This window comes from Scyliorhinus torazame, chromosome 3, assembly GCF_047496885.1.
Source record: "Scyliorhinus torazame isolate Kashiwa2021f chromosome 3, sScyTor2.1, whole genome shotgun sequence".
NCBI classification, from domain to species: domain Eukaryota; kingdom Metazoa; phylum Chordata; class Chondrichthyes; order Carcharhiniformes; family Scyliorhinidae; genus Scyliorhinus; species Scyliorhinus torazame.
The window spans coordinates 65,312,264-65,339,269 of NC_092709.1; the positions used below are offsets into that span (position 1 = coordinate 65,312,264).

The window sequence follows — 27,006 nt, forward strand, 5'->3', positions numbered from 1 at the left end:
GGTGGAAAGATTTTTCCAAACAAGGATTAAAAGCAATTGATTGTTTGCTTTAAACTGTCCTGGGGTCTCAAGGATAGTTATGCAGAATTTCCACTTGATTGAAGGCCCATGTGACTCATACTGCCATGGAAAGTGGGCTTTGAGAAAGGAAAAGTATCCCAGAAACTCACTAACAAGCTTAGTCTGTCAGGGTCCAGAAGAGGAAAAGCAGCTAAAAGTACCAAATGCTGTGGTTCACCACACAAGGATGCAGATGGGAGCTCATGCTCGAATTGAAAAGACCAAATTCATGACGGGTTAAACAGGGGCACGTAGCTGTGGCTAGCACTGTTGCTTCACAGCATCAGGGACCAAGGTTTGATTCCCGGCTTAGGTCATTGTCTGGGCGGAGTCTGCAAATTCTCCCCGTGCCTGCGTGGGTTTTCGCCTGTTGCTCCAGTTTCCTCCCATCGGTCTCGAAAGACTTGCTTGTGTGCTTGTTAGGTGAATTTGACATTCTGAATTCTCCTCAGTGTACCCGAACAGGTGTTGGAGTGAGGTGACTGGGGGATTTTCACAGTAACTTCATTGCAGTGTTGATGTAAGTCTACTTGTGACACTAATAAAGGTTATTATTATATGGCTGAAAGTTTCACCTAGCATTTGCTAGAGGAAGAATCATTTCGGAAAGAAATGCTCACTGTGAAAGACAGTTCTGAGATTCAAAGTTCCTAGTCTGAGAAAGGAAAATAGTAAATCCTTGGGAGCTAACCTTGGACTGGTTCTGGTAGAATCGAAGTCTTAAAAGGACAGTGCAAAGTACATATGTGAAGTGTGTTTTTGGCAGTGTTAAAAAAAAAAGAAGAGTATTTTGTCTTGTGGCTGAATAATAAATTGCATACAAAGATAGCGCTTTGCCATTAGTACTTTTAACATTTTGTTATAGTAAAAGTCTTAAAGCAAGAAATATTTCCATGCCATTTGTCACAGCCACGCCACATGCCTGTGAGCTTACTGGGCAATGGACATTTTACCTTTTGGAAAAAAGCAACATAGAATATAAATATTTAACCCACACAAAATGAACTCTGGAAAATTAAGTGACTTATTTTGTACTTTCTGGACAACAGAGACAGACATGGCTACATATATTTGAGAAATCAAGTGAAATGCAAATGCCGTTCCAGGTGCTAATTGACTACCCTTCACAATAGAAGAGATTTAAAATCACAATGGCTCCCAGGCCTACTGCATTCACGAACATGGGATTTCAAATAAAGTCATTCAGTGAGGGTGACCATAGCTGGAAGGTTGATGGGATGTTGAACATTTCCCCATTGCATGTCAATTACATCAGCTTTCAACCCTTGTTTGTGCAATGGAATACATCAAGACTATCATGGCATGCCTGATATCGGCTGTAGAGGGAGCTGATAACATGGACAGCCAAGTAAGGCAATTTGGGACCCGCATGTCAGAGGAAGACATCTTATCCGGCAAAACAAATGAACCCTGCCTCGAAAAGAAAGTCTCCTCAGTGTCATGTGAGAGTACCTTTAAGAAATGGGTGTTTATAAATGGTGTGTATATATCGGTAGTGAGAGTACCTTTAAGAAATGGGTGTTTATTACTGCAATGATGTCAGAGAGTGGGTGGAGCTGGGCTGTCTGTCAGCTTTTTACTTTCGTTTTAGGCTGTTTGCTGCAGGGTGTGTTTTAGTTTTGTTTTCAGTGTTGGAGCTGAAGCCAGACCAAGCAGGTGTACTGCTGTTCTCTCTGCCATCAAAAGACTATCTCTTGATCATTTGGTGAATTCAGAATTATAAATATTCTCAGTAGTGAATGTAAACCTAATGTGCTTCTGTTAAAAGGTGTTTCTATTGTCTTCTGGATGTTGTTTGGGAAGTTTTTAAGGATTACTTAGTGTTGTATTCTTTGGGGGTTGTATTTGAATTGATGGTTGCTAAGATGTTCACTGTATGTTTCAAAAAGGTTAACTCGAATTCATAGAATAAACATTGTTTTGCTTTAAAAATTACTTTTCCATTTCTGCTGTACCACACCTGTAGAGTGGGCGTGTGCTCCCCATACCACAATCTATTAAAAGTTGTGGGTCAGGTGAACTCCATGATACACTTTGGGGTTCTCTAAACCCTGGCCCATAACATCAGGCAGTGAAGAGGGGCTAATTTGTTTACCTGCGAGATTACATTTCTTCACTATGGATGATTGACCACAATTTTGATGGAAAAGTCAAACTCCCAACCTCCTTTGTGGTGACACTGAAACGCATTCTGGAAGAAATCAGTGCAGTCACCACAAATTGGAAGGGGATTGAGGGGGACCCACTGCCAAAGAATGGAATAGCCCCAAAGAAAATATTGCTGTAGTGTTTCCATTCCTCCTCAAACCAATAAAAAGAGGGATGAGACAGTACTTTAGGAGATTATCATAGAATTTACAGCACAGAAGGAGGCCATTCGGCCCATCGAGTCTGCACCGGCTCTTGGAAATAGCACCCTACCCAAGGTCAACATCGCCACCCCATTCCCATAACCCAACCCAACAATAAGGGCAATTTTGGACACTAAGGGCAATTTACCATGGCCAATCCACCTAACCTGCACATCTTTAGACTGTGGGAGGAAACCGGAGCACCCGGAGGAAACCCACGCACACACGGGGAGGATGTGCAGACTCCGCACAGACAGTGACCCAAGCCGGGAATCAAACCTGGGACCCTGGAGCTGTGAAGCAATTGTGTTATCCACAAGGCTACCGAGAGCACCAGACCTGCGAGGGCACTCTTCTGAGTGCAGATTTAAGAAGGCAGCTGATTGGTGAGTATGTCCTTGAGTGTTTTTATTGTATTAAAGTTATTTAAAATTTAACAGAGGGTTTCTCATGACAGTTGGTGGGCTTGGTATTCCGCCTATGACATGTGGACAATCATGAATGCTGACAACATCCCTGGCAATTACATCTGGGGAAACTGTATCCAACTACACTTGCTGACTGAATGAATGAATTGGTTTGAGCAGAAGCTGGAGGTACTAAGAAGCAACCAAATGGCAGAAAGCATCATAGATAGAAGTTATAGAGATGTGGTCACACCTAAGGTACAGGAAGAAAAATGGATAACCTCTAGACGAGGCAGGCAGACAGTGCAGGAGTTCCTGTGCCTGTGCCCCTTTCTAACAAGTATGGCCCTTTGGAAACTGATGAGGGGGATGGCCCATCAGGTGACAGCAGCAGCAGTAGCCAGAGCAGTGGCACCATGGCTGCCCTTACTGAACAGAGAAGGGCAAAGCCTAATACAGCAATACTAATTGGGGATTCAATAGTCAGGGGCACAGATAAGCGCTTCTGTGGTTGCAAAAGAAACTCCAGGATGGTATGTTGCCTTCCTGGTGCAAGGGTCATGGATGTCTCTGAGCGGGTCCAGGACATCCTGAAACGGATGGACAAACAGGCAGATGTTATTGTCCACATTGATGCAAATGACACAGGTAGGAAGAGCAACAAGGTCCCGCAAAGACCTTATAGAGCATTAGGTAGTGAGCTACAAAGCAGGACCTTTAGGGTCGTCGTTTCAGGATTATTCTCCGTGCCTTGTGCTCGTGAAGCTAGAAACAGAGAGAAACTACAGTTGAACATGTGGCTAAAGAGCTGGTGTAGGGAGGAGGGCTTCAGATAAGTGTGTTATTGGGATGTCTTCCAGGGAAGGTGGGACCTATACAAGCAAGATGGGTTGCACCTAAACTCGAGCGGCACCAATATCCTGGCCGGGAAATTTGCTTAGGTGGTTTGGGAGGGTTTAAACTAGTATGGTAGGGAGGTGGGAACCAGAGCAGCAGGCCAGCAAGTCTAGAGACTGGGGAAGAGCTTGAGACTAAGACAAATATAGTAAAGAGGGAGAGCAGGCAGAGGAAAGTTGCTGATCTCAGTGGTCTGGAGTGTGTTTGCTTCAACGCAAGTATAATAACAGGTAAGATGAATGTACTTAAGAGTTTGGATTAATGTGGCGAATTATGATATGATGGAGACATGGTTAAAGGAAGTACAGGACTGGCAGCTTAACGTTCTGGGATATCGATGTTTTAGACAAGACAGAGGAGGTAGCAGAAAGGGTGGGGGAGTTGCATTACTGGTTAGGGAACGTATGACAGCTGTAATGAGGGAGGATATCTTTGAGGGATCCTACTGTGAGGCATTATGAGCCATTAGAGCTCACAAATAGGAAGGGTACAATCACAATGTTGGGGTTGTAGTATAGGGCTCCCAACAGCCAGCAGGATACGGAGGAACAGATATGTAGTCAGATTCTGGAAAGATGTGAAAACAGCAGGGTTTTTGTGGTGGGTGATTTTAATTTCCCTGTTATTGACTGGGAGTCCACTGCCTTAGTGCCAGAGGTTTTGATGGAGAGCAATTTGTTAGCTGTGCCCAAGAGGGTTTTTTGAAACAGTAGGTTGATAGTCCAACCAGGGAGGGGCCTTACTGGACCTAATATTGGGGAATGAGCCCGGCCAGGTGACTAAAGTTTCAGATGGGGAACATTTTGGGAATAGTGATCATAATTCCACAAGTTTTCGAATACTCATGGATAAGGACAGGAGTGGTCCTCGAATGAGGGCGCTGAATTGGGGGAAAGCTAATTGCAACAGAGTTCGGCAAGAACTGGAGAATGTGGATTGGGAACGGCTGTTTGAGAGTAAATCCACATTTGATATTTGGGAGTCTTTTAAAGACCAGGACAGGCATGTCCCTGCGAAAATGAAGGACAGAAATGGCAGGATTAGGGAACCATGGATTATGGGGGAAATTGTGAGACTAGTCAAAAAAAAGGAAGCATACAAAAGGTCTAGGCAACTAAAAACAGACAAAACATTTTAAGAATATAGGGAAAGTAGGAGCAAATTCCAATGAGGAGCTAGGAGGGTTCAAAGGGAGCCTGAAAGGTCATTGGCAAGCAGGGTCAAGTAAAATCCCTTTATACATATAAAAGGAGCAAGAGGGTAGCTAGGGAAAGAGTAGGCCCACTCAAGAAGAGAAGTTATGCATGTAGTCAGAGGAAGTGGGTGAGATCCTTAATGAGCACTTTGCATCGGTATTCACCAAGGAGAGGGAAATGACAAATGTTGAGGTTAGCGATGGGTGCGTGAATACTCTAGGACATGTCAGCATAGTGGAGAAAGTCTTGGATATCTTAAAATGCATTAAGGTAGACAAGTCCCCTGGGCCGGATTGGATATATCCCAGGTTACTGTGGGAGGCAAGAGAGGAAATAGCATCAGCTTTGACCACAGGCGAGGTGCCAGAGGACTGGAGAATAGCCAATGACGTCCCTTCGTTTAAGAAAGTCCGTAGTGAGGGTGGCACGTGGTGCAGTGGTTAGCACTGGGACTATGGCGCTGAGGACCCGGGTTCGAATCGCAGCCCTGGGTCACTGTCAGTGTGGAGTTTGCACATTCTCCCCATGTCTGTGTGGGTTTCACCCCCACAACCCAAAGATGTGCTGGTTAGGTGGATTGGCCACACTAAATTGGCCCTTAATTGGAAAAAAAAATAATTGGGTACTCTAAATTTATTTTAAAAAATGTCCATAGGTCCATGAAAGTGGCAATGCAGGTGGATAAGGTGGTCAAGAAAGCATACAGCAGGGCAGCACAGTGGTGCAGTGGTTAGCACTGCTGCCTCACGGCGCCAAGGTCCCAGGTTCAATCCTGGCCCTGGGCCAGTGTCCATGTGGAGTTTGCACATTCTCCCCGTGTTTGCGTGGGTTTCGCCCCACAACCCATTGATGTGCAGGTAGGTGGATTGGCCATGCTAAATTTCCCCTTAATTGGAAAAAATTAATTTGGTACCCTAAAAATTTAGAAAAAAAAGAAAGCATACAGCATGCTTGCTTTCATCAGCCGGGACATTGAGTACAAGATTGGCGGGTCATATTACAGTTGTATAAAACTTTAATTAGGCCATCTTTGGAATATTGCTCTCAAGTTATTACTTTCAAGTTTCTAAAGGCTCGAAAGGTGATCTCAAAAGGCTGGGCGAGATCTAGGTAGTGCAGCACATCTGAGGCTCAAGGTCAAAGATTGTAGGATTCCTGGTAAGGAAGTCATGCCCCTTTTGTATGGCACTAGCTGCCATAAAACAGGTAAGTTCCAGGTCGAGCAAGGTTGAAAGGTCTCTGGCAAGGTAAATGTATACAGTAAGTGTTGAAGCTAAGTGTGCAGGATTGGGGAATGAGGATGAGTGTCAGGCCTGGCAGGGGGTGGTGGGTGAGACGATTCATGGGTGTGGGAGAGCATAAGAAAAAATTGGCAAATAACACGAAAGGGAATCCTACAGTCTTCCATAGGCATAAGGGCAGAAAAAAAGGCGTGAAGACAAAAAAACAAGACCTAAACATGACGGTCGAGACTTCGTTTTTTACTAAGGAAGAATCTGCTGTTGAAGTCATAGTGAAAATGGTAGTTGAGATATTGGATAGGCTAAAAATTATGCAGATGTAAACCATACAGAACCCAGAGTCTGCTCTGATTTGATTGTCATGATCACGGCTGGTCTTTCGTCTCAACTCAACTTTCCCAACCTTCCCTCGATTTTGAGTGCAATCAAAAATCTATATACCCCACCTTTAAATATACTCAATTATGGAGCATCCACAAGCCCCTGGCATAGAGCGTTCAAAGATTCATAACATTCCAAGCGAGGAAAACTCTCCACATCTCAGTTCTAAATGATCAACCCCTTATTCTGACCTGTGCCCAGTGTTCTAGATTCCTTGTTAGGGGAAACAATTTTGTAGTGTGACAAGTTTCTAATGGGGTTCGAAAGGTGATCTTGTTGAAACATACCCTATCATTTTTCTCAACATCAGTGAATATGGGTCCAATTTATTCAGCTGCTCAAATAAGACAACCGCCCCATCCCAGCAACCAATCTCATGAACTTTCACTGTATCTTGTCCAATGCAAGTAAATACTATCTTCAATATGGTGACAAAAACTGCACATTACACTGGTGTTGTTTTTACAAAGCCTTCTCCAATTGCAGCAAAACTTCATTATTCTTGTACTGCAACCCTGTTGCAATAAAGGGGCTGATTTAGCACAGCGGGCTAAATAGCTGGCTTTTAAAGCAGACCCAGGCAGGCCAGCAGTGCGGTTTCAATTCCCGTATCAGCCTCCCCGAACAGGCGCCGGAATGTGGCGACTAGGGGCTTTTCACAGTAACTTCATTTGATGCCTAATTGTGACAATAAGCGATTTTCATTTCATTTTTTTCATTTTCATTTCATAAAGGTCAATCATGCCTTTGCCTTCTGAATTGCTTGTTGTATGTGCATGCTCACTTGTGTTTTGTACAAATATACCCAAGTCTCTGAACATCGACATTTAGAACTTTCACAGCTTTTAAATATTGTAATTTTCTATTCTTACGATCAAAGTGATTAACATAAGAACTAGGAGCAGAAGTAGGCCATCTGGCCCCTCGAGCCTGCTCCGCCATTCAATAAGATCATGGCTATCTTTTTGTGGACTCAGCTCCACCTACCTGCCCTCTCACCATAACCCTTAATTCCTTTACTGTTCAAAACTCTATCTACCTTTGCCTTAAAAACATTCAACGAGGTAGCCTGAATTGCTTCACTGGGCAGGCAATTCCACAGATTCACAACCCTTTGGGTGAAGAAGTCCTCCTCAACTAAGTCCTAAATCTGCTTCCCCTTATTTTGAGGCTATGCCCCCGAGTTCTAGTAACACCCACCAGTGGAAACAATCTTCCTGCTTCTATCTTATCTATTTCATTCATAATCTATTCCATTCATAGTGAAATGAAATGAAATGAAAATCACCTATTGTCACAAGTAGGCTTCAAATGAAGTTACTGTGAAAAGCCCCTAGTCGCCACATTCCGGTGCCTGTTCGGGGAGGTTGGTACGGGAATTGAACCCGCGATGCTGGCCTGCCTTGGTCCGCTTTAAAAGCCAGCTATTTAGCCCTGTGCTAAACCAGCCCCTTAATTTTGTATGTGTCTATAAAATCCCCCCTTATTGTTCCAAATTCCAATGAGTATAGTCCCAGTCTACTCAGTCTCTCCTCATAAGCCAATCCTCTTTGGGCAGCACGGTAGCACAAGTGGATAGCACTGTGGCTTCACAGCGCCAGGGTCCTAGGTTCCATTCCCCGCTGGGTCACTGTCTGTGCGGAGTCTGCACGTTCTCCTCGTGTCTGTGTGGGTTTCCTCCGGGTGCTTCGGTTTCCTCCCACAGTCCAAAAAAGTGCAGGTTAGGTGGATTGGCCATGATAAATTGCCCTGAGTGACCAAAAAGGTTAGGAGGGGTTATTGGGATAGGATGGAAATGAGGGCTTAAGTGGGTCGGTGCAGACTCGATGGGCTGAATGGCCTCCATCTGCACTGTATGTTCCATGTTCTCAACTCTGGAATCAACCTACTGAATCTCCTCTGCAACCCCTCCAGTGCCAGTACATCCTTGCTCAAGTAAAGAGACCAAAACTGTACACAGTACTCCAAATGGCCTCACCAGCACATTGTACAGCTGCAACATAACCTCCCTGTTTTTAAACTCCATCCCTCTCGCAATGAAGGACACAATTCCATTTGCCTTCTTAATTACCTGCTGCACCTGCAAACCAACGTTTTGCAATTCATGCACAAAGATATCCAGGTCCCTCAATGCTGCAATTTTTTACCATTTAAATAATAGTCCATTTTGATGTCATTCCTATCAAAATGGATGACCTCACATTTACCAACATTGTACTCCATTTGCCAGACCCTTGTCCACTCACTTAACTATCTATATCCCTCTATTGTGTTCTCTGCACACTTTGCTCCACTAACTCCACACAACCTCACAAAGTACTTCATCTGTCACCTTGTTGCCCACTCACGTAACCTGCCAATATCTCTTTGCAGCCTTTTTGTAAACTCCTCACAGCTTACGTTACCACATTTTATTGCCAGCAAATCCGGATACATCACTCTGGTCACTTCATCGAACAATTAAAATTAATTGTAAATTGCTGAGGGTCCAGCAATGATCCTTGCTACACTCCAGAAATTGCAGCCAGCCAACTTGAAAGTGGCTCAGTTTGCAGAATGTGATACACAGTATAAAGTATTTATGGAGAACACACTTTTGAAGATTAAATAATTTCAAGATTGCTTTAATTTTTGATTAATTGTATTTCAAAGAAGCAAAAACGCAGTATCATCACGGGAAGAATGAAAAGGAAGTTAGAATGACTTTTGTGTGCACAGTATTATTGGGACCTGAAATGTTTTGCCCAAAAAAGACTTGAGGCAGAAACAATAATATCACTTCATAGGGAATCGGATAAGTAATTGAATCGAAAAACATAAATGTGCATCAAAGCATAAAACGTAGTCGTAGATGAGTTTCTTGCATCCCTATCTCTTGAGTCAACAGCAATTTGAGTACCAAGTCCAGCCTGACATTCCAGTCCAGTACGGAGGAAGTGCTGAACTGCCAGAGGTGCTGATTTCAGATGAGAATTAAACCAAAGGCCGGTGTGTCCCCTCAAGTGGACTAAAAGATTCTGTTGCAATATTTCAATAAATAGCAGATATCTGCAATGTCCTGATAAATATCATCCTCCTCAATAAAACAAATTACATAGCACATAGAACGATACAGCGCAGTACAGGCCCTTCGGCCCACGATGTTGCACCGACATGGGAAGTCAAAAAACAAAATTATTTGATCATCGTCTATTGCTATTTGTCGAAGTTTTGAATCTGAATATCTGAATCTTCCAGCAGTAAGATAAATGATAAAACAGGTAGTATGTGGTCTGTGGTGTCTTTATATGCATTCTTGTGTTGTTCTTCCTAAAAGCTTGCAACGCAAATATGCATTCAAAAATTATCCTGTCAATAATAACATTATGGTCCCTCTGAACTCTAATACATTCGTGGCGGGTCTGCGCCAAAAGCCTGTTAAAACTAGCTGAATTGAAAACTGAGATTGATAGATTTTTGTTCGGAAAGTTGTTGAGGGCAGCACGGTGGTGCAGTGGGTTGGGCCTGCTGCCTCACGGCGGCGAGGTCCCAGGTTCGATCCCGGCTCTGAGTCACTGTCCTTGTGGAGTTTGCAAATTCTCCCTGTGTTTGCGTGGGTTTCGCCCCCACAATCCAAAGATGTGCAGGCTAGGAGGACTGGCCACACTAAATTGCCCCTTAATTGGAAAAAATGAATTGAGAACTCTAAATTTAAGAAATTTTTTTTAATTTTTTTTATTTTTTATAAAAAGGAAAGTTGTTGAGTATTAAGGATCAAAACAAGTGGGTGGAGATACAGATCAGCCATGATGTAATTGAATGATGGAACAAGAATGAGGGATTGAATGGCCCGCTCCTGTTGCTATGTTCCCTCCTTGCACCATAAATGTGAGCTTACTTTAAACGCTGCTGTCTGCAACTTAACTTGCATCAAGTCCCATTCTTCTGTCATTTAGTGGCTTAGAAATGCCTCAATTTTAAAATTCTCATCCTTGTTTTCAAATCCCTTCATGGCCTCAACCCTCCATATCTCTTGAAAACCCTTCTCCTGACATGCAGATGGCGTGAAAGTCAAAATTGAAAACCATGAAAAGCAATTTTTTTATTTAAATGGCTTAAAAAAAATCCAGTAACTCACCATAAAGGACATATTTAACAACACTAACTTATTTTTCTTTTCAGGAACAGATTGGTTGTTCATTAGAACATAGCAGAAGCAAACCTTTTGACCCCTCGAGCCCACCCCACCACCATTTAATTAGATCATGGCTGATCTAGCTCAACGCCATCTTTCTGCACTATTCCGGTATTCCTCAATGTCATTTGTACCTGTAAATCCATCAGTTAGCTGCAGCTTCACTCAGTTCTAACAAACCAATGCAAGAAGTTACAATAAGAATAAAACTTGATGGATCACACAGGCATCAGATTTGGAAACAAAAAATGCACCAACAGTTCAGCTAACACAGCAAAGTCGTCTTCACTAACATACAAGAAATGGGCCAAAATTGGGAGTCCTATCTCACAGACTAGTCAAACAACAGCCTGACATAGGTATGATTCTATGACCATGACTATCAGTCAACATGACATACTTCCCCTTGTTGGAGACTCAACTATTTACTATCGATTAGCAACTTAAATAATGAGATAGAAAGCCATGTCTACAGCCAATGGATGGCTTTCTACATAGTGCAGACGGAAGTATTAAATTACAAAGTGATAATGTTAGATTTAAGGAAAACTGTGGCAAATAATTTTCAATGAAAACAAAGGTGAGGTTATACACATTGGCTATTCCCTAAATTGGCTATTCCCTAAATGGTGAAAAGCAAGAAACAATGACAGTCCAAAGAGACTTGGAGGTATAGGTACATAATGTTAGGATATTGTTGTAAAACGTTTTGTCTGTCCTGTGTTCCCCTTTTTATCCACATCGAGCTGCTTGCTTTGATCTACAGTCTTTTGGTTAGCTGCTACAACATTACTGCACCATTTGGGATTTCTATTAGACTACAGATTTTAGGCAATGCAAGGACTCCACTGTCTAGTTGGGCCAGGCCAAGACCGTTCACTTTAGGTCTGTAGCAGAACCTGTGATGTCATTTGATAGACTTGGCAAGCAGTCAATTGAGGTGGATGTGGAATTTCCAGACTTCTCCTATCGTGGCCTGTGCTTGGTGAAACTTTCAGGACATAAGGCGGGTCTTATGGAGAGGGACATCTTTTGTCCAGTTCTGTGAAGCAAGCCAGCTAGTAAGGACCCTGAAGGCTCACTCTCTCTTCTTCTCTCTCTCTGCCAGACTATTTTAAGAGGCAGTCTAGCTGAATCTGTGAAGACTTTCTTGTTTTAAAGGACACAGACAGCCATCAGAATTGGGAAAGAGATCTTTAATATGAAACTGCAAGCCATTTTCCCAAAGGTCAGTAACCTTCGAACTGTGTGTGTCAGGGGCTGCGAAGAGCTCAAAACTGATGGTTAAACTGAGAACATTCCTTAAAGAATGGCCAGAGTTTTGGTATAGAGTTCAGACAAAGGAAACAAAAACAGTTTACTCAGGCAGAATGTAATGATTTGAGGGAGGGGCAAGCTTCATCTTGTGGTAGAGAGGCAGAAGTGCACCAATCTGAGCCTCCTGTGTACAGCATCATCTGGTGACCGGCGATAAGAACTGCACTGATCTTAACACCCTGGACCTAGCTCCATCTGATGGTCGAATTATTGGTTAATTCACTTATGTTCGGACTCTGGGCTCTGTGGGGTTGTAATTGCCCACGTACTCCCCCAGGGTATTGTAACAATAAATAAAAATGTCATGAACAGATACATAAAATAATCATAAAGGCTGATGGAACGTTGGCCTTTATATCTACAGAATTAGAAGTCATGTTGTTGCAATACTTGCTGTGATGACATCTGGAGCACTGACAGCAGTTCTGGGCAACACACTTTGAAAGGATATACTAGCCTTGGAGGGAGAGCAGTGCAGATTTATCAGAACGATTGCTTGACTCTCAAGAGATAAATTACAAAGACAGATTACACAAATTACATTTGTATTCCTTGGAATTTAGATGGTTAAGTGATTTGATGGAAACTTTCAAGGTATGAAGGAAACTTCCTCCCTAACAGCACTCGATGTATCTTCGCTGCACGGACTGCAGTGGTTCAAGGAGGCTGCTCACCATCACCTTCTCAAAGGCAACTAGAAATAAGACAATAAATGCTGTCCTGGCCATCAACATTGCACGAATGAATCAATAAAAAAATTGAAAAGCCTAATCCTAAGCAGTTATTACCATCCCGGAACAGACCCCAACAGAAGTTCGGATACCGGACAGAAACCCCAATATGTTATTTCATTTGTAAGACTGTGAGGAAAGGATACTTTGGTCCAGGAGTGATTTGATGCACAAATATGGATATGGTATACTAAACAAACTTTATTACTAACACAGAATTAAAATAACTTTATCATACAAAAAAGCTTACAATTAGCCAATAAACAATGCATAACAATGTCAATGAAACACTAAATCCTATCTGCTACGTTTTATCTCCACTCAATCAAAACACATCTCTGGCCAAAATCCACTTTAAAATACAGTTAGCCAACCCAAGAATACTTGCTATTAAGAGATGTCTTAGATAAACTGATTTGAGTGAGAGATTCTTCAGGAACCTGCTTGCAGATTCTTGCCTGTGTCAAACTACTGTTTAACCTGCCAGTATTTGACAAAAAGCTGCTAGTCTATCCACAGTCAAATCTTTAACTGAACTGAAATTCAACACCTGACTGCTTCAGCCCGTGGCTCCTCCCATTAACTTCATATACTTTTACGAAAGCTAAACACAATGTCTCTAATTCTCTACCCCCCAGAAAACCTTCTATATAAACAAAATTCCATTAGCCCAAGTTTTACGATGCTTTAATTATCCTTTTTATAGCCACATGACTGGCTATCTTTCAAACCAGAAATGTTATAACATTACTACAGCAGTCACATACTAAATCAGGCTTTCAACACTTACTGCATCAAATACACAATACAATATTTCTGAAATTCCTATATTCATCACACAGTATCTGTATTATTTTGACTGGTCGAAAATGGAGATGGGAATACGCTTATAATCCAATCAAGTTTGGAACATGCAACAAATCGACATGACATGGTAGATAAAGTACAGTACATTTTAAATTAATGCTTTACAATGTGTTATCACTGTTTTGGGTTTCAGGTGAACATTTCTACCTGTGTTGTTCACACACTTGTGGTTAGGCATTTTAATGTCATTCTATAATACAAAAAATTCTAAAATGGAGGAATGGCTTAATCCCAAGTATTCCGGACTGGAAGGTTAAAATACATCACGAATATTCTGTGACCACACTTAAGTTAGATGGGTTTTTGTATGCCAGTTTAATCTGAAATCTTAAGATTTACACCTTTTAAGATTCAATCAACAAGATGGTTTAAAAAAAAAAATTCATCCAATATTTTTTAATTGTACAATTTGAATGGGCAGTAGTATGAAAACATGAAAAGTAGTGTGAAAACTTCCATCGAATGTGAATTAAAAACCAGAAACTCCTTCAACAATCAACTGCAATCAGTAATTAGCAGTGACTGCATGAACAAGTTCATAAAAGGGGAACTGGAGTCAAAGTCACCCACAGCTCCCACCTTTTTTAATGTTAACATTTTCATCTCGGGCAACAAAATACTGAAAATAAACAAGGGATGATACGGCAAATGATGAGCAATAATTATTTACGTTTAAGATGGGGCAGTAACTGATGCGAAGTAGTAAATGGCCTTGGAACTGTAAGTATAATTCATTCACATAAATGAACAATATTGCCAGGGATCCACCTCAAACAAATATGGCATAGCAAATCACCACTTTGATTGTCTAAAGTTGCAGTTGGATGAGGGTGTTATCATTTTTCACACCATGATACACGGAATAAAATATTTCCCTAGAGTGGGGAAACAAGCTGCTGTAATGCAGTTCATAGTGAAATCCATACACTTGCAGAATAAACAGAACAGAGCTGTCATACTGTGAGTAGAGCATCTCCTGGATAACTGCTGGTACCTAGAAAGAACACTGTTGTTTCACACTGGTGTAGCCCTCTGAAAATTGGGCCAAAGCCACGTTGCTACCGCATTGCAGTAAAGACTCTGCATTGTACCTAACTTGCAGTGTATCTGACCCCAGTGTTAATTTCAGGCACCAAAAGTCAACAGACAAAATGCTAGTAGTTATCCTGTATTTCTACACAATTATAATGGAACCACCAAAAAAAGCTGAAGTATAAGTTACGCGCCACCAACTTGGATTAGTACACACAAGGAAAAGAGTGAAAACATATACATATTTTAAAAAATCTTTTTATTCCCCTCATTTTCATCAAATAAACAAAAGAAAACCAACAACGACAAATACAGTACCAATCCCTCAAACAGCATCCCCTTCGATATACAAACCCAAACATCACCCGTACGTTCCAAGTAAACAAAACCAAAGAAAATTAACAATCATCCTGTAAACAGTGTACTCAAAACCAACAAGAACGGCAACCCCCCTAATGTTCAATGGCAACCAATTCTTGAAAGTGCATGATAAATAATTCCCATGAATTGTAGAATTCCTGCTTCATCCCCCTCCGCTCAAACTTCATCTTCTCGAGAGTCACAAATTCCAGTAGATCCCCTCGCCAAGCAGAGGCACAGGACGGAGAAGCTGACCTCCACCCCAACAGGACCCGCCTCCGGGCAATCAGCGAGGCGAAGGCTAAAACATCCGCCCCCGCCCCCAACCCTGACCGGTCCGACACCCCGAAAATGGCTACATGGGGCCCTGGTTCCAAACTCACGTGCACTACCCCCGAGATGACCTTGAAAACCTCCCTCCAATACTTCTCCAGCTTCGGGCAGGAACAAAACATATAAACATGGTTTGCAGGGTTCCTCCCACAGCGCTCACATACATCCTCCACTCCCTCAAAGAGTCGGCTCATCCTCGCCCTTGTGAGGTGCGCACTATACACGACCTTCAGCTGCATCAGCCCCAGCCTCGCACACGTGGTTGAGGCGATCACCTTCTGGAGCACCTCACACAACAAACCGTCTTCCATAGTCTCCCCCAACTCCTCCTCCCACTTGGTTTCAATCTCTTCCATGGACACCCCGTCCTCCCCCAGAATTCTCCTGTAAATTGCCGACATCACCCCCTTCCCTGTGTCCAATGCCATCAGTACCTCTTCCAACAATGAGGGGGCCGGCTCTATCGGGAAGCTGTGAACCTCCTTAGACCACAAGACATAGGAGCAGAATTTGGCCACTTGGTCCATCGAGTCTGCTCTGCCATTCAATCGTGGCTGATATTTTTCTCATCCCCATTCTACTGCCTTCTCCCCATAACCGCTGATCCCCTTATTAATCAAGAACCTATCTATCTCTGTCCTTCCGAGCAAAGTCCCAGAGCTGCAGGTACCTAAACCCTTCCCATTGCCCCAGTCCATATTTCTCCCCCAACTCCCCCAGCCTCGCAAAACGTCCCCACAGGAACAGGTCTTTTAATACCCTGACCCCCCCTCCTCTCCCATCTACGAAACCTCCCATCCAACTTTCCTGGCTAAAACCATGCGGCCTCAACTGCCTCCAAAACGTCAGAGTTGCCACCTCTACCGGACTCCCAGAGTATTTACCTGGTGCCATCAGGAGCGGCGCTGTTGCCAACGCTCTCAACCCCAACCCCTGCACTGACTCTCCTCCACTCTAAACAGCCCCCCCCCCCCAACCCAAATTTCCCAGTCCTATCCCCCCCGCACCTGGACAATTTCCCTCGCTTCCATCTCCCTCTGAAGTTGGCCTGCCAACATGCGCCCTGCCTTTGTCCCATACTCCTAAATCGCTCCCCTCACCCGCCTGCCTTCCCCATGGATAACCGATTAAATTAGCCTGTAGATCCCTCCTTCTGTCTAAAAGTGCTGGATCAGCATCCCCCCCCGTTACCTCCTGTCCACCTCCAACATCTCATCTATCAGCCGTTGATGCTTCTCCCTCCCCTCTTTATTCACCTTAACCTTAAATTATATCACCTCCCCTCTCGCCACCACCTTCAGGGCCTCCCATACCATCGCCTGTGATACGTCCCCCTTGCATATAAACCCACGTACTCCTCAATTACTCTCCCGATCTTCTCACAAACACTTCGGTCCTAAAGCAACCCCACGTCTAATCTCCACCCCGGTCTCTGCACTGTCTCCTTCTCCAAGCCCATGTCCACCCAATGCTGCACATGATCTGAAATTGCTATCGCCGAACACTCTGATCCCCGAACCCCAGCCAACAGCACCTTACCTACCACAAGAAAGTCTATCCTCGAATAAACCTTGTCCACAGAGGAGAAAAACGAATACACCCGCTGCCTCAGGTGCAAGAACCTCCACAGAGGGCAGCACAGTGGTTAGCACTGGGACTATGGCGCTGAGGACCCGGGTTTGAATCCCGGCCCTGGGTGACTGTCTGTGGGGATTCTCCCCGTGTGTCTTGCGTGGGTTTCATCCCCACAACCCAAAGATGTGCAGGCTAAGTGGATTGGCCACGCTAAATTGCCCTTAATTGGAAAAAGAAATTGGGTACTCTAAATTTATATTAAAAATAGAAACTCCACGGGTCCACTCCTCGTAAGACCAGTCAACCCCCACCCCCCAGCGAGCGCAGTTGTGACCTGTCCAGCCTTTGCTCCTGCACCAAATTCAAGTCCCCACCCACTATTAGCTTGTGTGAATCCAAGTCCGTAATGCCTCCAAACGCCTTCCTCACAAACCCTACATCATCCCAGTGAGGGCTGTACACAGTTGCCAACACCACCAACCTCCCCTCCAATGCCCCTGTTACTATCACATATCTACCCCCGCTGGTCCGCCACCATCTTCTCCATCTGGAACCTTACTCTCCTACATATAAAACCCCATCGAGTCCTTCTGTCAAACCCGAATGAAACACTTGGCTTATTACCCAGCCCCTCCTGAACCTCACTTGATCCATCACCCTCAGATATGTCTCCTGTAACATAACCACATCAGCCTTTAAACTTTTTAAGTGTGTAACCACCCTCGACCTCTTCACTAGCCTCCCCCAACCCACTCACGTTCCATGTAACTAAACTGACCAGGGGTCTCTCCTGCTCCCGCCCCTCATAGCCACCATCATCATAATTCTGGGCTCTGCCCACTGGGCCTGGCCCGCCCCATCCCATTGTTGCCATCAAACCCCATCCCCCTCCAAGAATCCACTCATCCACTTCCTCGAAAACACCTCATCCAGTGTCAGTCACCTTCCGCCCCTTTTCACATCTGCTAGGCCCATCGAAACCTATTCACCAGGCTCCAATATCCTCAGCAATTCCAACCACCACATCTCCGTTCACTAGCCGACTTAAGCTTGCTAGTGTGGGGGCCCCTGCCCAGGCCCTACTCCTCTCCACTCTCCTGTGCCCACCCAGTCCCAGGAAAACAACAAGAAAATACATATCCCCTTCAAACAGACAAACCCAGTGCAAACATACAAATTCCAGAAAAACCGTTGTTGCAAAAAAAAAAAGACAGACCCCCCCCCCCCCCCCCTACCTTATCCAAAATGACAACTCTACCCCATTTAACCAATATAACAACAAGAAATAAAAAATAGAACTTTATACACTCTTCCATTCCCCCTCCCTCGGTCCAAGACCAGTCCTCAGTCCCATTCCTTATTTCTGCCCCAAGCCTTCCACCTTCACAAACGCCTCCGCCGCTTCCACTGTCTCGAAATAAAAGTCTCTGGAGCTGTAGGTCACCCTCAACTTAGCTGGGTACAGTACGCCAAACTGCACCCCACTATTATACAGTGCCGTCTTCACTCGGCCGAAGGCTGCCTGCCACCTCCACAGTTAAGTCCTGGTATATACGTATATCAGCTCCAGCCCCCTGCACCTCCCACTTCTGCTTCTCCCAACTCAGGACCTTCTCTTTCACGTGGTATCTGTGGAAGCAAACAATCATTGCTCTTGGCGGCTCATTCATCTCTGGTTTAGGCCTCAACGACCGATGAGCTTGATCTAGTTCATACCGGGAGGGATCTTCTTCCTCCCCCACCAACATCTTGGTAAAGTACTTAGTCGGCCTCAGGCCCTCCACCCCTTCGGGCAGGCCCACGATCCGCAAGTTTTTGCCGCCTCGATCTGTTTTCCAGACTCTCCAATTTAGCTTGCAGCCCTTTGTTTGCCTTGACCACCCTCTGCAGCTCCATCACCTCCATGTGCTTTGCAAACTGTTTCTCACGTTCCAAAGCCATTACTCGATCACCTTCTCTGCGGTAAGCAGTGCGACCCCACCCAGCGATGCAGTCTCCACTGTCTTTCCAGCTTCCAAGCTGACCCTTTTGCTCAACGGCGGACCTTCACTTGCTCCCTTCTTCACGGCGGCTTTTTTATTGGTTTTTTGACATCCCCATTCCTTCCTTATGTCTTCCTGCACTCAACTGTAAAAATATCATCCCTGGGCCCGGGCATTAAACCCTTAAAAAAAAAAATCAAACCTCGAGCAGGAGCCACACATGTCACTTCCTCCTACATGCCGCCACCGAAGGTCCCCGTGAAAACATATTTTGATGTTTACGATTATTATGCAAGGGCAAAAAAAAAAGAAAATGCATTTCATCACAAATGTTAGATCATGGGATGATACCAAATACGAATACTTGGTACTCAAATAAATGCAACCTTCAGTTCTTTATTACAAATCTGCATTTGAGCCATTAAAACTTTTGTTTTTATTTTAATTTCTATTTCTCTCTGATAATGCATACTCTAGGTCAAGAGGCACTAATTAAAATATTAGAATAGAACCATATAATCCCTGCAGTGTTGAAGGCCATTGGACACGCCGATCCCTACCTAGGCCCAGTTACCTGCCCTATCCCCAGAAACCAACCTAACCTGCACATCCCAAGACACTAAGGGACAATGTTAGCATGGTCAATCCAACTAACCTGCACATCTTTGGACTGTGGGTGGAAACTGGAGCACCCAGTGGAAACCAACGCAGACACAGGGAGAACGTGCAAACTCTACAGACACCCAAGGCTGGAATTGAACCTTGGTTCCTATCAGTGCTATCCACTGTACCACTGTGTCTCCCCCAAGATGTCAGTGAAAATGACAAGAAGCATTTGCAGTTAGCCAGAAGTGCGGAGTAGATTCCACCATCATGGATGTCAGTCTTCAGCCAATTCGATTCATTCAACATGATATTAAAAAAAGGAACAGTGAAAATAGCTCCTTAAGCTCCAGAACTAGATGTGCCCCTAGCCAAACTGTTCCAGTATAACCAGAACACTGGCATCTACCCAACAATGTGCAATATTGCCTAGACACATCCTGTTCAAAAAAGCAAGACAAATCTAATCTGGTCAATTACCACTCCATTTGTCTATACTCAACCGTTGGCAAAATAATGGAAAGCACCATCAACAAGCTGTATCAACTCACTGAATACCTGCTCAATGTTGCACAGTTTTGGTTTTGCCAGACTCCAAGCTTAATTTTAGTCTTGGTACAAACATGGATCAAAGAGCTGAATTCAATAGGCAAGATGAGCATGTCGCCATTTGACCATGTATGGAAATAATGAGCCTTAGTAAAATTGAATAAATGGGAAGTGGGGGGGGGGACACGACAACTCCAGTGGCTGGAGTCATACCTACACAAAGGAAGATGGTTGTGGCTGTTGGAGGCCCTAGAACATTGCTGCTGGGTTCCTGGGGTCAATCATCTTCAACTACTTCAACAACCTTACTTCCATCATAAGGTCAGAAGTGAGGACATTCACCGATGATTGCAAAGTGTTCAATTCAATATCCTCTGATAATAAAGCAGTCCGTGCCTGCATGCAGCAAGATCTGAGCAGCATTCAGATTTGCGCTGCAAAATGGAAAGTAATAGTCGCACCACACAAGTGCCAGATAATGAGCATCTCCACCATGAGAAAATCTTACCTCCCCTTGATTTCAAAGCCATTATCATCACTAAAACTTCCACCATCAACATCTTGGGTAATTGCCACTGACAGGAAACAACCAGACTGTGACTACAAGAGGTCAGAACATCTCAATCTTTGATTTACAAGGCAGAAATTAGGAGTGTGCTGGAAGCATTAATTCCCACCACAAGCATACTGGCTGTAGTGCACATCATTTATAAAATGTACTGCAGCAACTTGCCAAGGGATCTCCAAAACTTGCCCTCTTAACCAAGAGAAATAAGTCCATGGGAACACTACTATTTGCAACTTCCCCTCCAAGCCACACATCATTCTGGGGAAAAAAACTATTCCTTCACTGGCACCAACATAATTTTAGAATTCCTCCTTCACAACATTGGATGTACCTATACCATATGAACTGCAGTGGTTTAATAAGGCAGCTTACCACCACCTTTTTAAGGGTAATCAGGGGTGGGCAAATATGCTGGCACTGCCAACATTGCCCACACCCATGAAGGAATTTTAAAAATCAGATGTAATAGCATGGCCCTCAGCAGTTTGATCATTCCTTTTAGCCCTACCCAAAAGTAATTTGTCTCTACACCGGCACGTGGCCATATTGGTGCCGTTTCTTTATGGCCAAAAAGAAATGATAATGTTTATTAAGTGTTCCTTTCCAAATCATTCATTTAAAAAAACATTTACCTGGTAAAGGTCAGATAAGCTGCTGCTGCCAGAGTCACTGGTCATGCTACATCCTGAATGGCTGGAGGAAACGTGAGTGACCTGTGGATGGAGGTTATCGGCGAGATGTAATTTGGTGAAATCTGCAGGAAGCTGTGCAAGGGGAAAGGATAAAGAAACATAAAAGTGAGAGACTGAAACGTATTCAAGTTCTGCATTTCTTGTAAAACACTACTATGCTAATCATACCAATGTGGCAGGTAACAAAATTACACGTAACATTTTATATATATTTAGAACTTTAAAAAAAACATTTAGCTAGGGTGGCATGGCGGCGCAGTGGTTAGCATTGCTGCCTCACAGTGCTGAGGACCCGGGTTCGATCCCGGTCCAGGGTCACTGTTTGTGTGGAGTTTGCACATTCTCCCAGTATCTGCGTGGGTCTCACCCCCAACAAAAATGTGCAGTGTAGGTGGATTGGTCACATTAAATTGCCCCCCAATTAGAAAAAAATAATTGAAAAATATTTATCTAAAAAATCAAATGGGTGATGCAAGTTTAAATATCCTAACAGAACTACAATGCTATTGCAGATATAAATGTAGCTTTAAGACATCATTATTTTTTGTTCTCTCTTGAAATTACTAAAATTAAATTCTCTAAATGAGAATTAGAATGCAATCATTGAAATATCGGGAACAAATACACCATCAGTTAGTTATACCAAAGTAAAATTTATCAAACCTGTTTTCTTAAAATATCGTCAAGGGCAGTCAGCAATGTTCAAGTCAAATTAACAAAACTGTTGTAGAGTCATGATGGCACAGATGGAGGCCAATAAAGTCCATATTGGCTCTATGCCCATAGCCCTGCAAATTTATCTGCTTCAAGTACCCATCCATTTTTTTTAAAAAAATGATTAAATCGGGCTGGTTTGCCATGATCCTTGTAGATGCGAGTTCCAGGTCATTACCTCTCAATGTATAAAAAAAGTTCCTCACATTCCCTGTATCTAAAATCTTAAATCGGCATCCCCTAGTTTTATACCATCAGCTAATTGGAGTAGTTTCCCTTTTGTCTACCATACCCAAACCGGTCATAAGCTTGTACACCTTTATCAATTCACCCTCTTAAGGGGAACAATCCCAGCTTCTCCAACTTAAACTTACAGCTAGAATCCCTTATTCCAGGAACCATTGTGGTAAATCTACTCTGCACCCTCTCAAGAAACCTTCAGATGGCTTCTAAAAGTGTGACCACCAGAACGGGAAGCAATACTCTAGTTGTGGGCTAACCACAGCTTTATAAAAAATATAGCATACCTTCCTTGCTTTTGGACTCAATGCCTCTACTTATCATAGAATTTACAGTGCAGAAGGAGGCCATTCGGCCCATCGAGTTTGCACCGGCTCTTGGAAAGAGCACCCTACCCAAGGTCAACACCTCCACCCTATCCCCATAACCCAGTAACCCCACCCAACACCAAGGGCAATTTTGGACACTAAGGGCAATTTATCATGGCCAATCCACCTAACCTGCACATCTTTGGACTGTGGGAGGAAACCGGGGCACCCGGAGGAAACCCACGCACACACGGGGAGGATGTACAGACTCCGCAGAGACCCAAGTCGGAATCGAACGTGGGACCCTGGAGCTGTGAAGCAATTGTGCCCATCCACAATGCTACCGTGCTGTTATGAAACCCAAGTTCCCAGATGTTTTACTAACTACTCTCGCAATAGATTGTGCCACTTTCAAGGATCTGTGCACACTGGTCCAAGGTTGCTCTAGTCTGGCACACTCTTTGGAACAACATTATATTGCCTCACACCATGTTTGCTGCTAAAATTCATCATAGCACTTCTTGCCTATTTTGATAGCCTGCGCTCTGTGGCAGGCGATACGCATCATCCTTGCTATTTGCCACCTTTCAAGCTTGGGACCATAAGCAAATTTTGAAATGTTACTCTGTATTCCAACATCCAAATCATTTACCAAAAAAAAAATGGTCCGAGCACTATCACTATCTACCCTACAACAACCATTTATGACAAATAGCGGTTTTCTATCCTCAAACCATTCTGTTTTTATCCAATCTGACACTGATGACCCCCTTCCCCTTCCCCCCCAATCCAGGATCTTCAATTTTGTTAAGCATAGAATAGAATTTCTACAGTGCAGAAGGAGGCCATTTGGCCTATCGAATCTGCACCGACCCGTCGAAAGACCACCCTACCAAGGTCCAATCCTCCGGCCAATTCCTGTAACCCCACCTAATCTTTGGAAACTAAGGGGCAACTTTATCACGGCCAATCCATCTAACCTGCACATCTTTGGACTGTGGGAGGAAATCGGGGAATCCGGAGTAAACCCACGCACACGCGAAGAGAAAGTGCAAACTCCACACAGTCACCCAAGGTCGGATTCAAACAAGAACCCTGGCGCTGTAAGCAGCAGTGCTAACCACTCTGCCACCCACAACCTTTAAACAACTTTTTCTGTGTTGTTTTGTCAAGTGCTTCCTTAAAATCCATAGTTATAACATTCATTGCAATCCCTTCATCAAGCTTTTGGGTTACTTCATCAAGATTCCATTAGAATGCCGTTTACAAATTTGTGCTGGCCCTTCATTAAAACAAACTGCTCCAATTTTCTCTGATTATTGTTTCTAAAACTGTCCCCACCACATTTTCCATGCTCCAATCCCTTGGTTCTCCTCCCTATCGAGGAAGATTGGGAAGTTATGGAAAGCTCTTGCGCTATCTCCATTCCCATCCCCTTTAGCAACCCCAGATGCAAGCTAATCAGTCCAGACGATTTATTCACTCTTAGCTAGCCTTTCCAAAACATTGTGCATCTATTTGCACTTGATCCATTACCCCCACCATTTCTGTTTCCAAGATTTTATTAGTTTACTCACCTTTAGTAAAAAACAATATAGCATACTCTAAGGAAGGTCTCATTTTGTGCCTCTAAGCTTCTATTAACTTCACTATCAATAACAGGACACACCCTGCCTCTCACCACCTGCTTACTCTTTGAATGCTAGTGAAAGGTTTTTTGGGTCCCCCTGTGTGTTGACTGTCATTCTGTTCTCATATTCTCTCTTTGCCGGTCTTATTTTTCTCTTCATTTCTCCTCACTACTTATTGTATTTGGCCTGGTTCTTGCTTGATGAATTCTTCAGGAATGCATCATACATCATTTTTTTGTTGCATCATATTCTCTATCTCCCTCATCAACCAAGGAGCCCTGACTTTTGTTCTCCTATCTTTTACCCATGTTGGAATATACCCAGACTGCATCTGAAACAGTACTTTAGAGATCACCTGTTGTTCTGTTATAATTTTTCCTGCCAGTCCCTGGTTCCATTTTACCCTCTTCCAGTTTAGAAGTTCGGCTTCAGATAGTTTCTTGCTCTGCATCACAAGCAAAACCTTGTGTAACATTGATCACCCTTACAAAATCTTCTCCATATTATTTGGTCTATCTCATTTCACAGCACCAGATCCAGCAAATTCAAAAATACATAAACAGGAGCAGAAGTCCATATGGCCGGCGATCCTTTCAATAGGATAATGACTGATCTTGGGCTTCAACTCCATTTTGTCTCCAAATCCCTGATTCCGAGTCACCAAAAATCTATTTATCTGAGCCTTAATTATATTCGATGATAATATATCCATAACTCTCTGGGGTACAGATTTCCAATGATTCACAACTCAGTGGAGAGATTTCTCCCATGTCCCCTTGTTGTAGATTCCACAACCAGCAGAAACAATCTCTCAGCATCTACCCTATCAAGTCTCTTTAGAATCTTGTATGCTTCAATAAGAGTGCCTGTCATTCTCTAAACCCCACAGAATGGACCCAATTTAATCAGCTTTTCAAAATAGGGCACCCTTCTCATCCTGGGGACAAATCCAGTGAACTTTTGCTGTTTTGTCTCCAAAACAAGTATATCCAGCCTTGCAAATGGTGCCCAAAATTGCACAGTATTCAGGTGTGGACTCACCAGAATCTTGTACACTTGTAGAAAATGATCTTTATTCTTGTACTCTAATCCTCTTGCAATAAGGGCAGCATGGTAGCACAGTGGTTAGCACAGTTGCTTCACAGCTTCAGCGTCCCAGGTTCGATTCCCGGCCTGTCACTGTCTGTGTAGAATCTGCACGTTCTCCCAGTGTATGCGTGGGTTTGCTCCCACAGTCCAAAGATGTGCAGGTTAGGTGGATTGGCCATGCTAAATTGCCCTTTGTGTCCAAAAAAGGTCAGGTTACGCGGATAGGGTAGAGGTGTGGGCTTAAGTAGGGTGCTCTTTCCAAGGGCTGGTGCACTCGATGGGCCAAATGGCCTCCTTCTGCACTGTCAATTGTATGATTCAATGATTATTTCCAAATTACTTGCAAGATCACTTTTTGTCTTCCTTGAATGGGTCCACCCAAGTCTCTCTGAATATTAACATTTACAGGTTTCATGCCTTTAAAAACTGTTGCTGTATTCTTACTTCCCTACGCTGTACTCCATCTGAAGCCTACTTGTGACAATAAGCGGTTTTCATTTTCATCTGCTTACTCTTTGCTCACTTACATAACCTGTCTATATCTCTTTGAAACCACTTTGAGTCCTCCCCACAGCTTGCATTCCCACCCAGCTTTATGTCTTCAGCAAACTTTGGTAGATAACTGTCCTTCATCAAAATCAACAGCAATCCTTGCTGCTCTCCACTAGTCAATGTGCCAACTTGAAAATGGCCCGTTTATTCCTACTCTGCTTCCTGCCCATTAACTAATCCTCTACCCATGCTTATATATACACACTCCAACTCCATGCACTCTTTATCTTGTACATTTAAACTTTTAATGTGGGATCTTATCAAATGTCTTTTGGAAATACAACCGTAATTCATCTACTGGTAATTCATCTGACTAGTTACACCCTCAAAGAAATACACTAAAAATTTGCCAAACAAGATTTCCCTTTCATAAAATCATGTTGACTTGTTTTAATCATAATAATAATCTTTATCGTCACAAGTAGGCTTACATTAACACTGCAATGAAGTTACTGTGAAAAGCCCCTAGTCGTCACATTCCGGCGCCTGTTCGGGTACGCAAGAGGGAGAATTCAGAATGTCAAATTCACCTAACAAGCACGTCTTTCGTGACTTGAGGGGGGAAACCGGAGCACCCGGAGGAAGCCATAGTGCTAACCACTATGCTGCCGTGGTGCCCAGTTATGATGACATTACTAATCAATCCTACCTCATTCCACAATACTAGATCTAAAATAGTTTTACCCCTAGTTGTTTTCACAACTCATTGCTCCAGGAAACTGTCACTGAAGATTAAAGTCCCCACAACTATTGTGTTTGTTACAAGCTCAAATAATTTCTCATTTAGTGCTCTGTCTGAAGGGATAACCACTGTGAAGGTCCTTTAAATTACTCACACCAGCGGTTGCTGAACCTTGCTGTTACTAATCTGCACCCATCGGATTTCACCTTCCTGATTTTTCTTAGCCAATATTCTTTCTCACCAATGTCCTTATGTCATCCTTCATTATCAAGTCTAATAGTCTAATCCTCCTCCCTTTCCATTCAGCCTGTCTAGTCAAAAAAGGTTGCGTATCCTGGAATATTATTTTCTCAACCATGGCCACCTTGTAACCATGTCGCTGTAATGTTGATTATATTTAACCATTTATTTCTATTTATGCCACTAGTTCATTTATCTTATTGTGAACACTCC

At 43.4% G+C, this 27,006-nt stretch overlaps 1 protein-coding gene across 10 annotated transcripts in view; it reads right to left on the reverse strand.

The window, feature by feature from the left end:
* rapgef2b (Rap guanine nucleotide exchange factor 2b) overlaps nt 1–27,006 on the reverse strand; it is a 508,586-nt gene that overhangs the window by 219,303 nt on the left and 262,277 nt on the right. For all 10 annotated transcript variants that reach the window (XM_072495765.1, XM_072495762.1, XM_072495767.1 and 7 more), the window contains one exon: nt 21,278–21,409. In XM_072495765.1, coding sequence (XP_072351866.1) covers nt 21,278–21,409 — 132 coding nt within the window. The remainder of the gene's footprint in view (nt 1–21,277; nt 21,410–27,006) is intronic.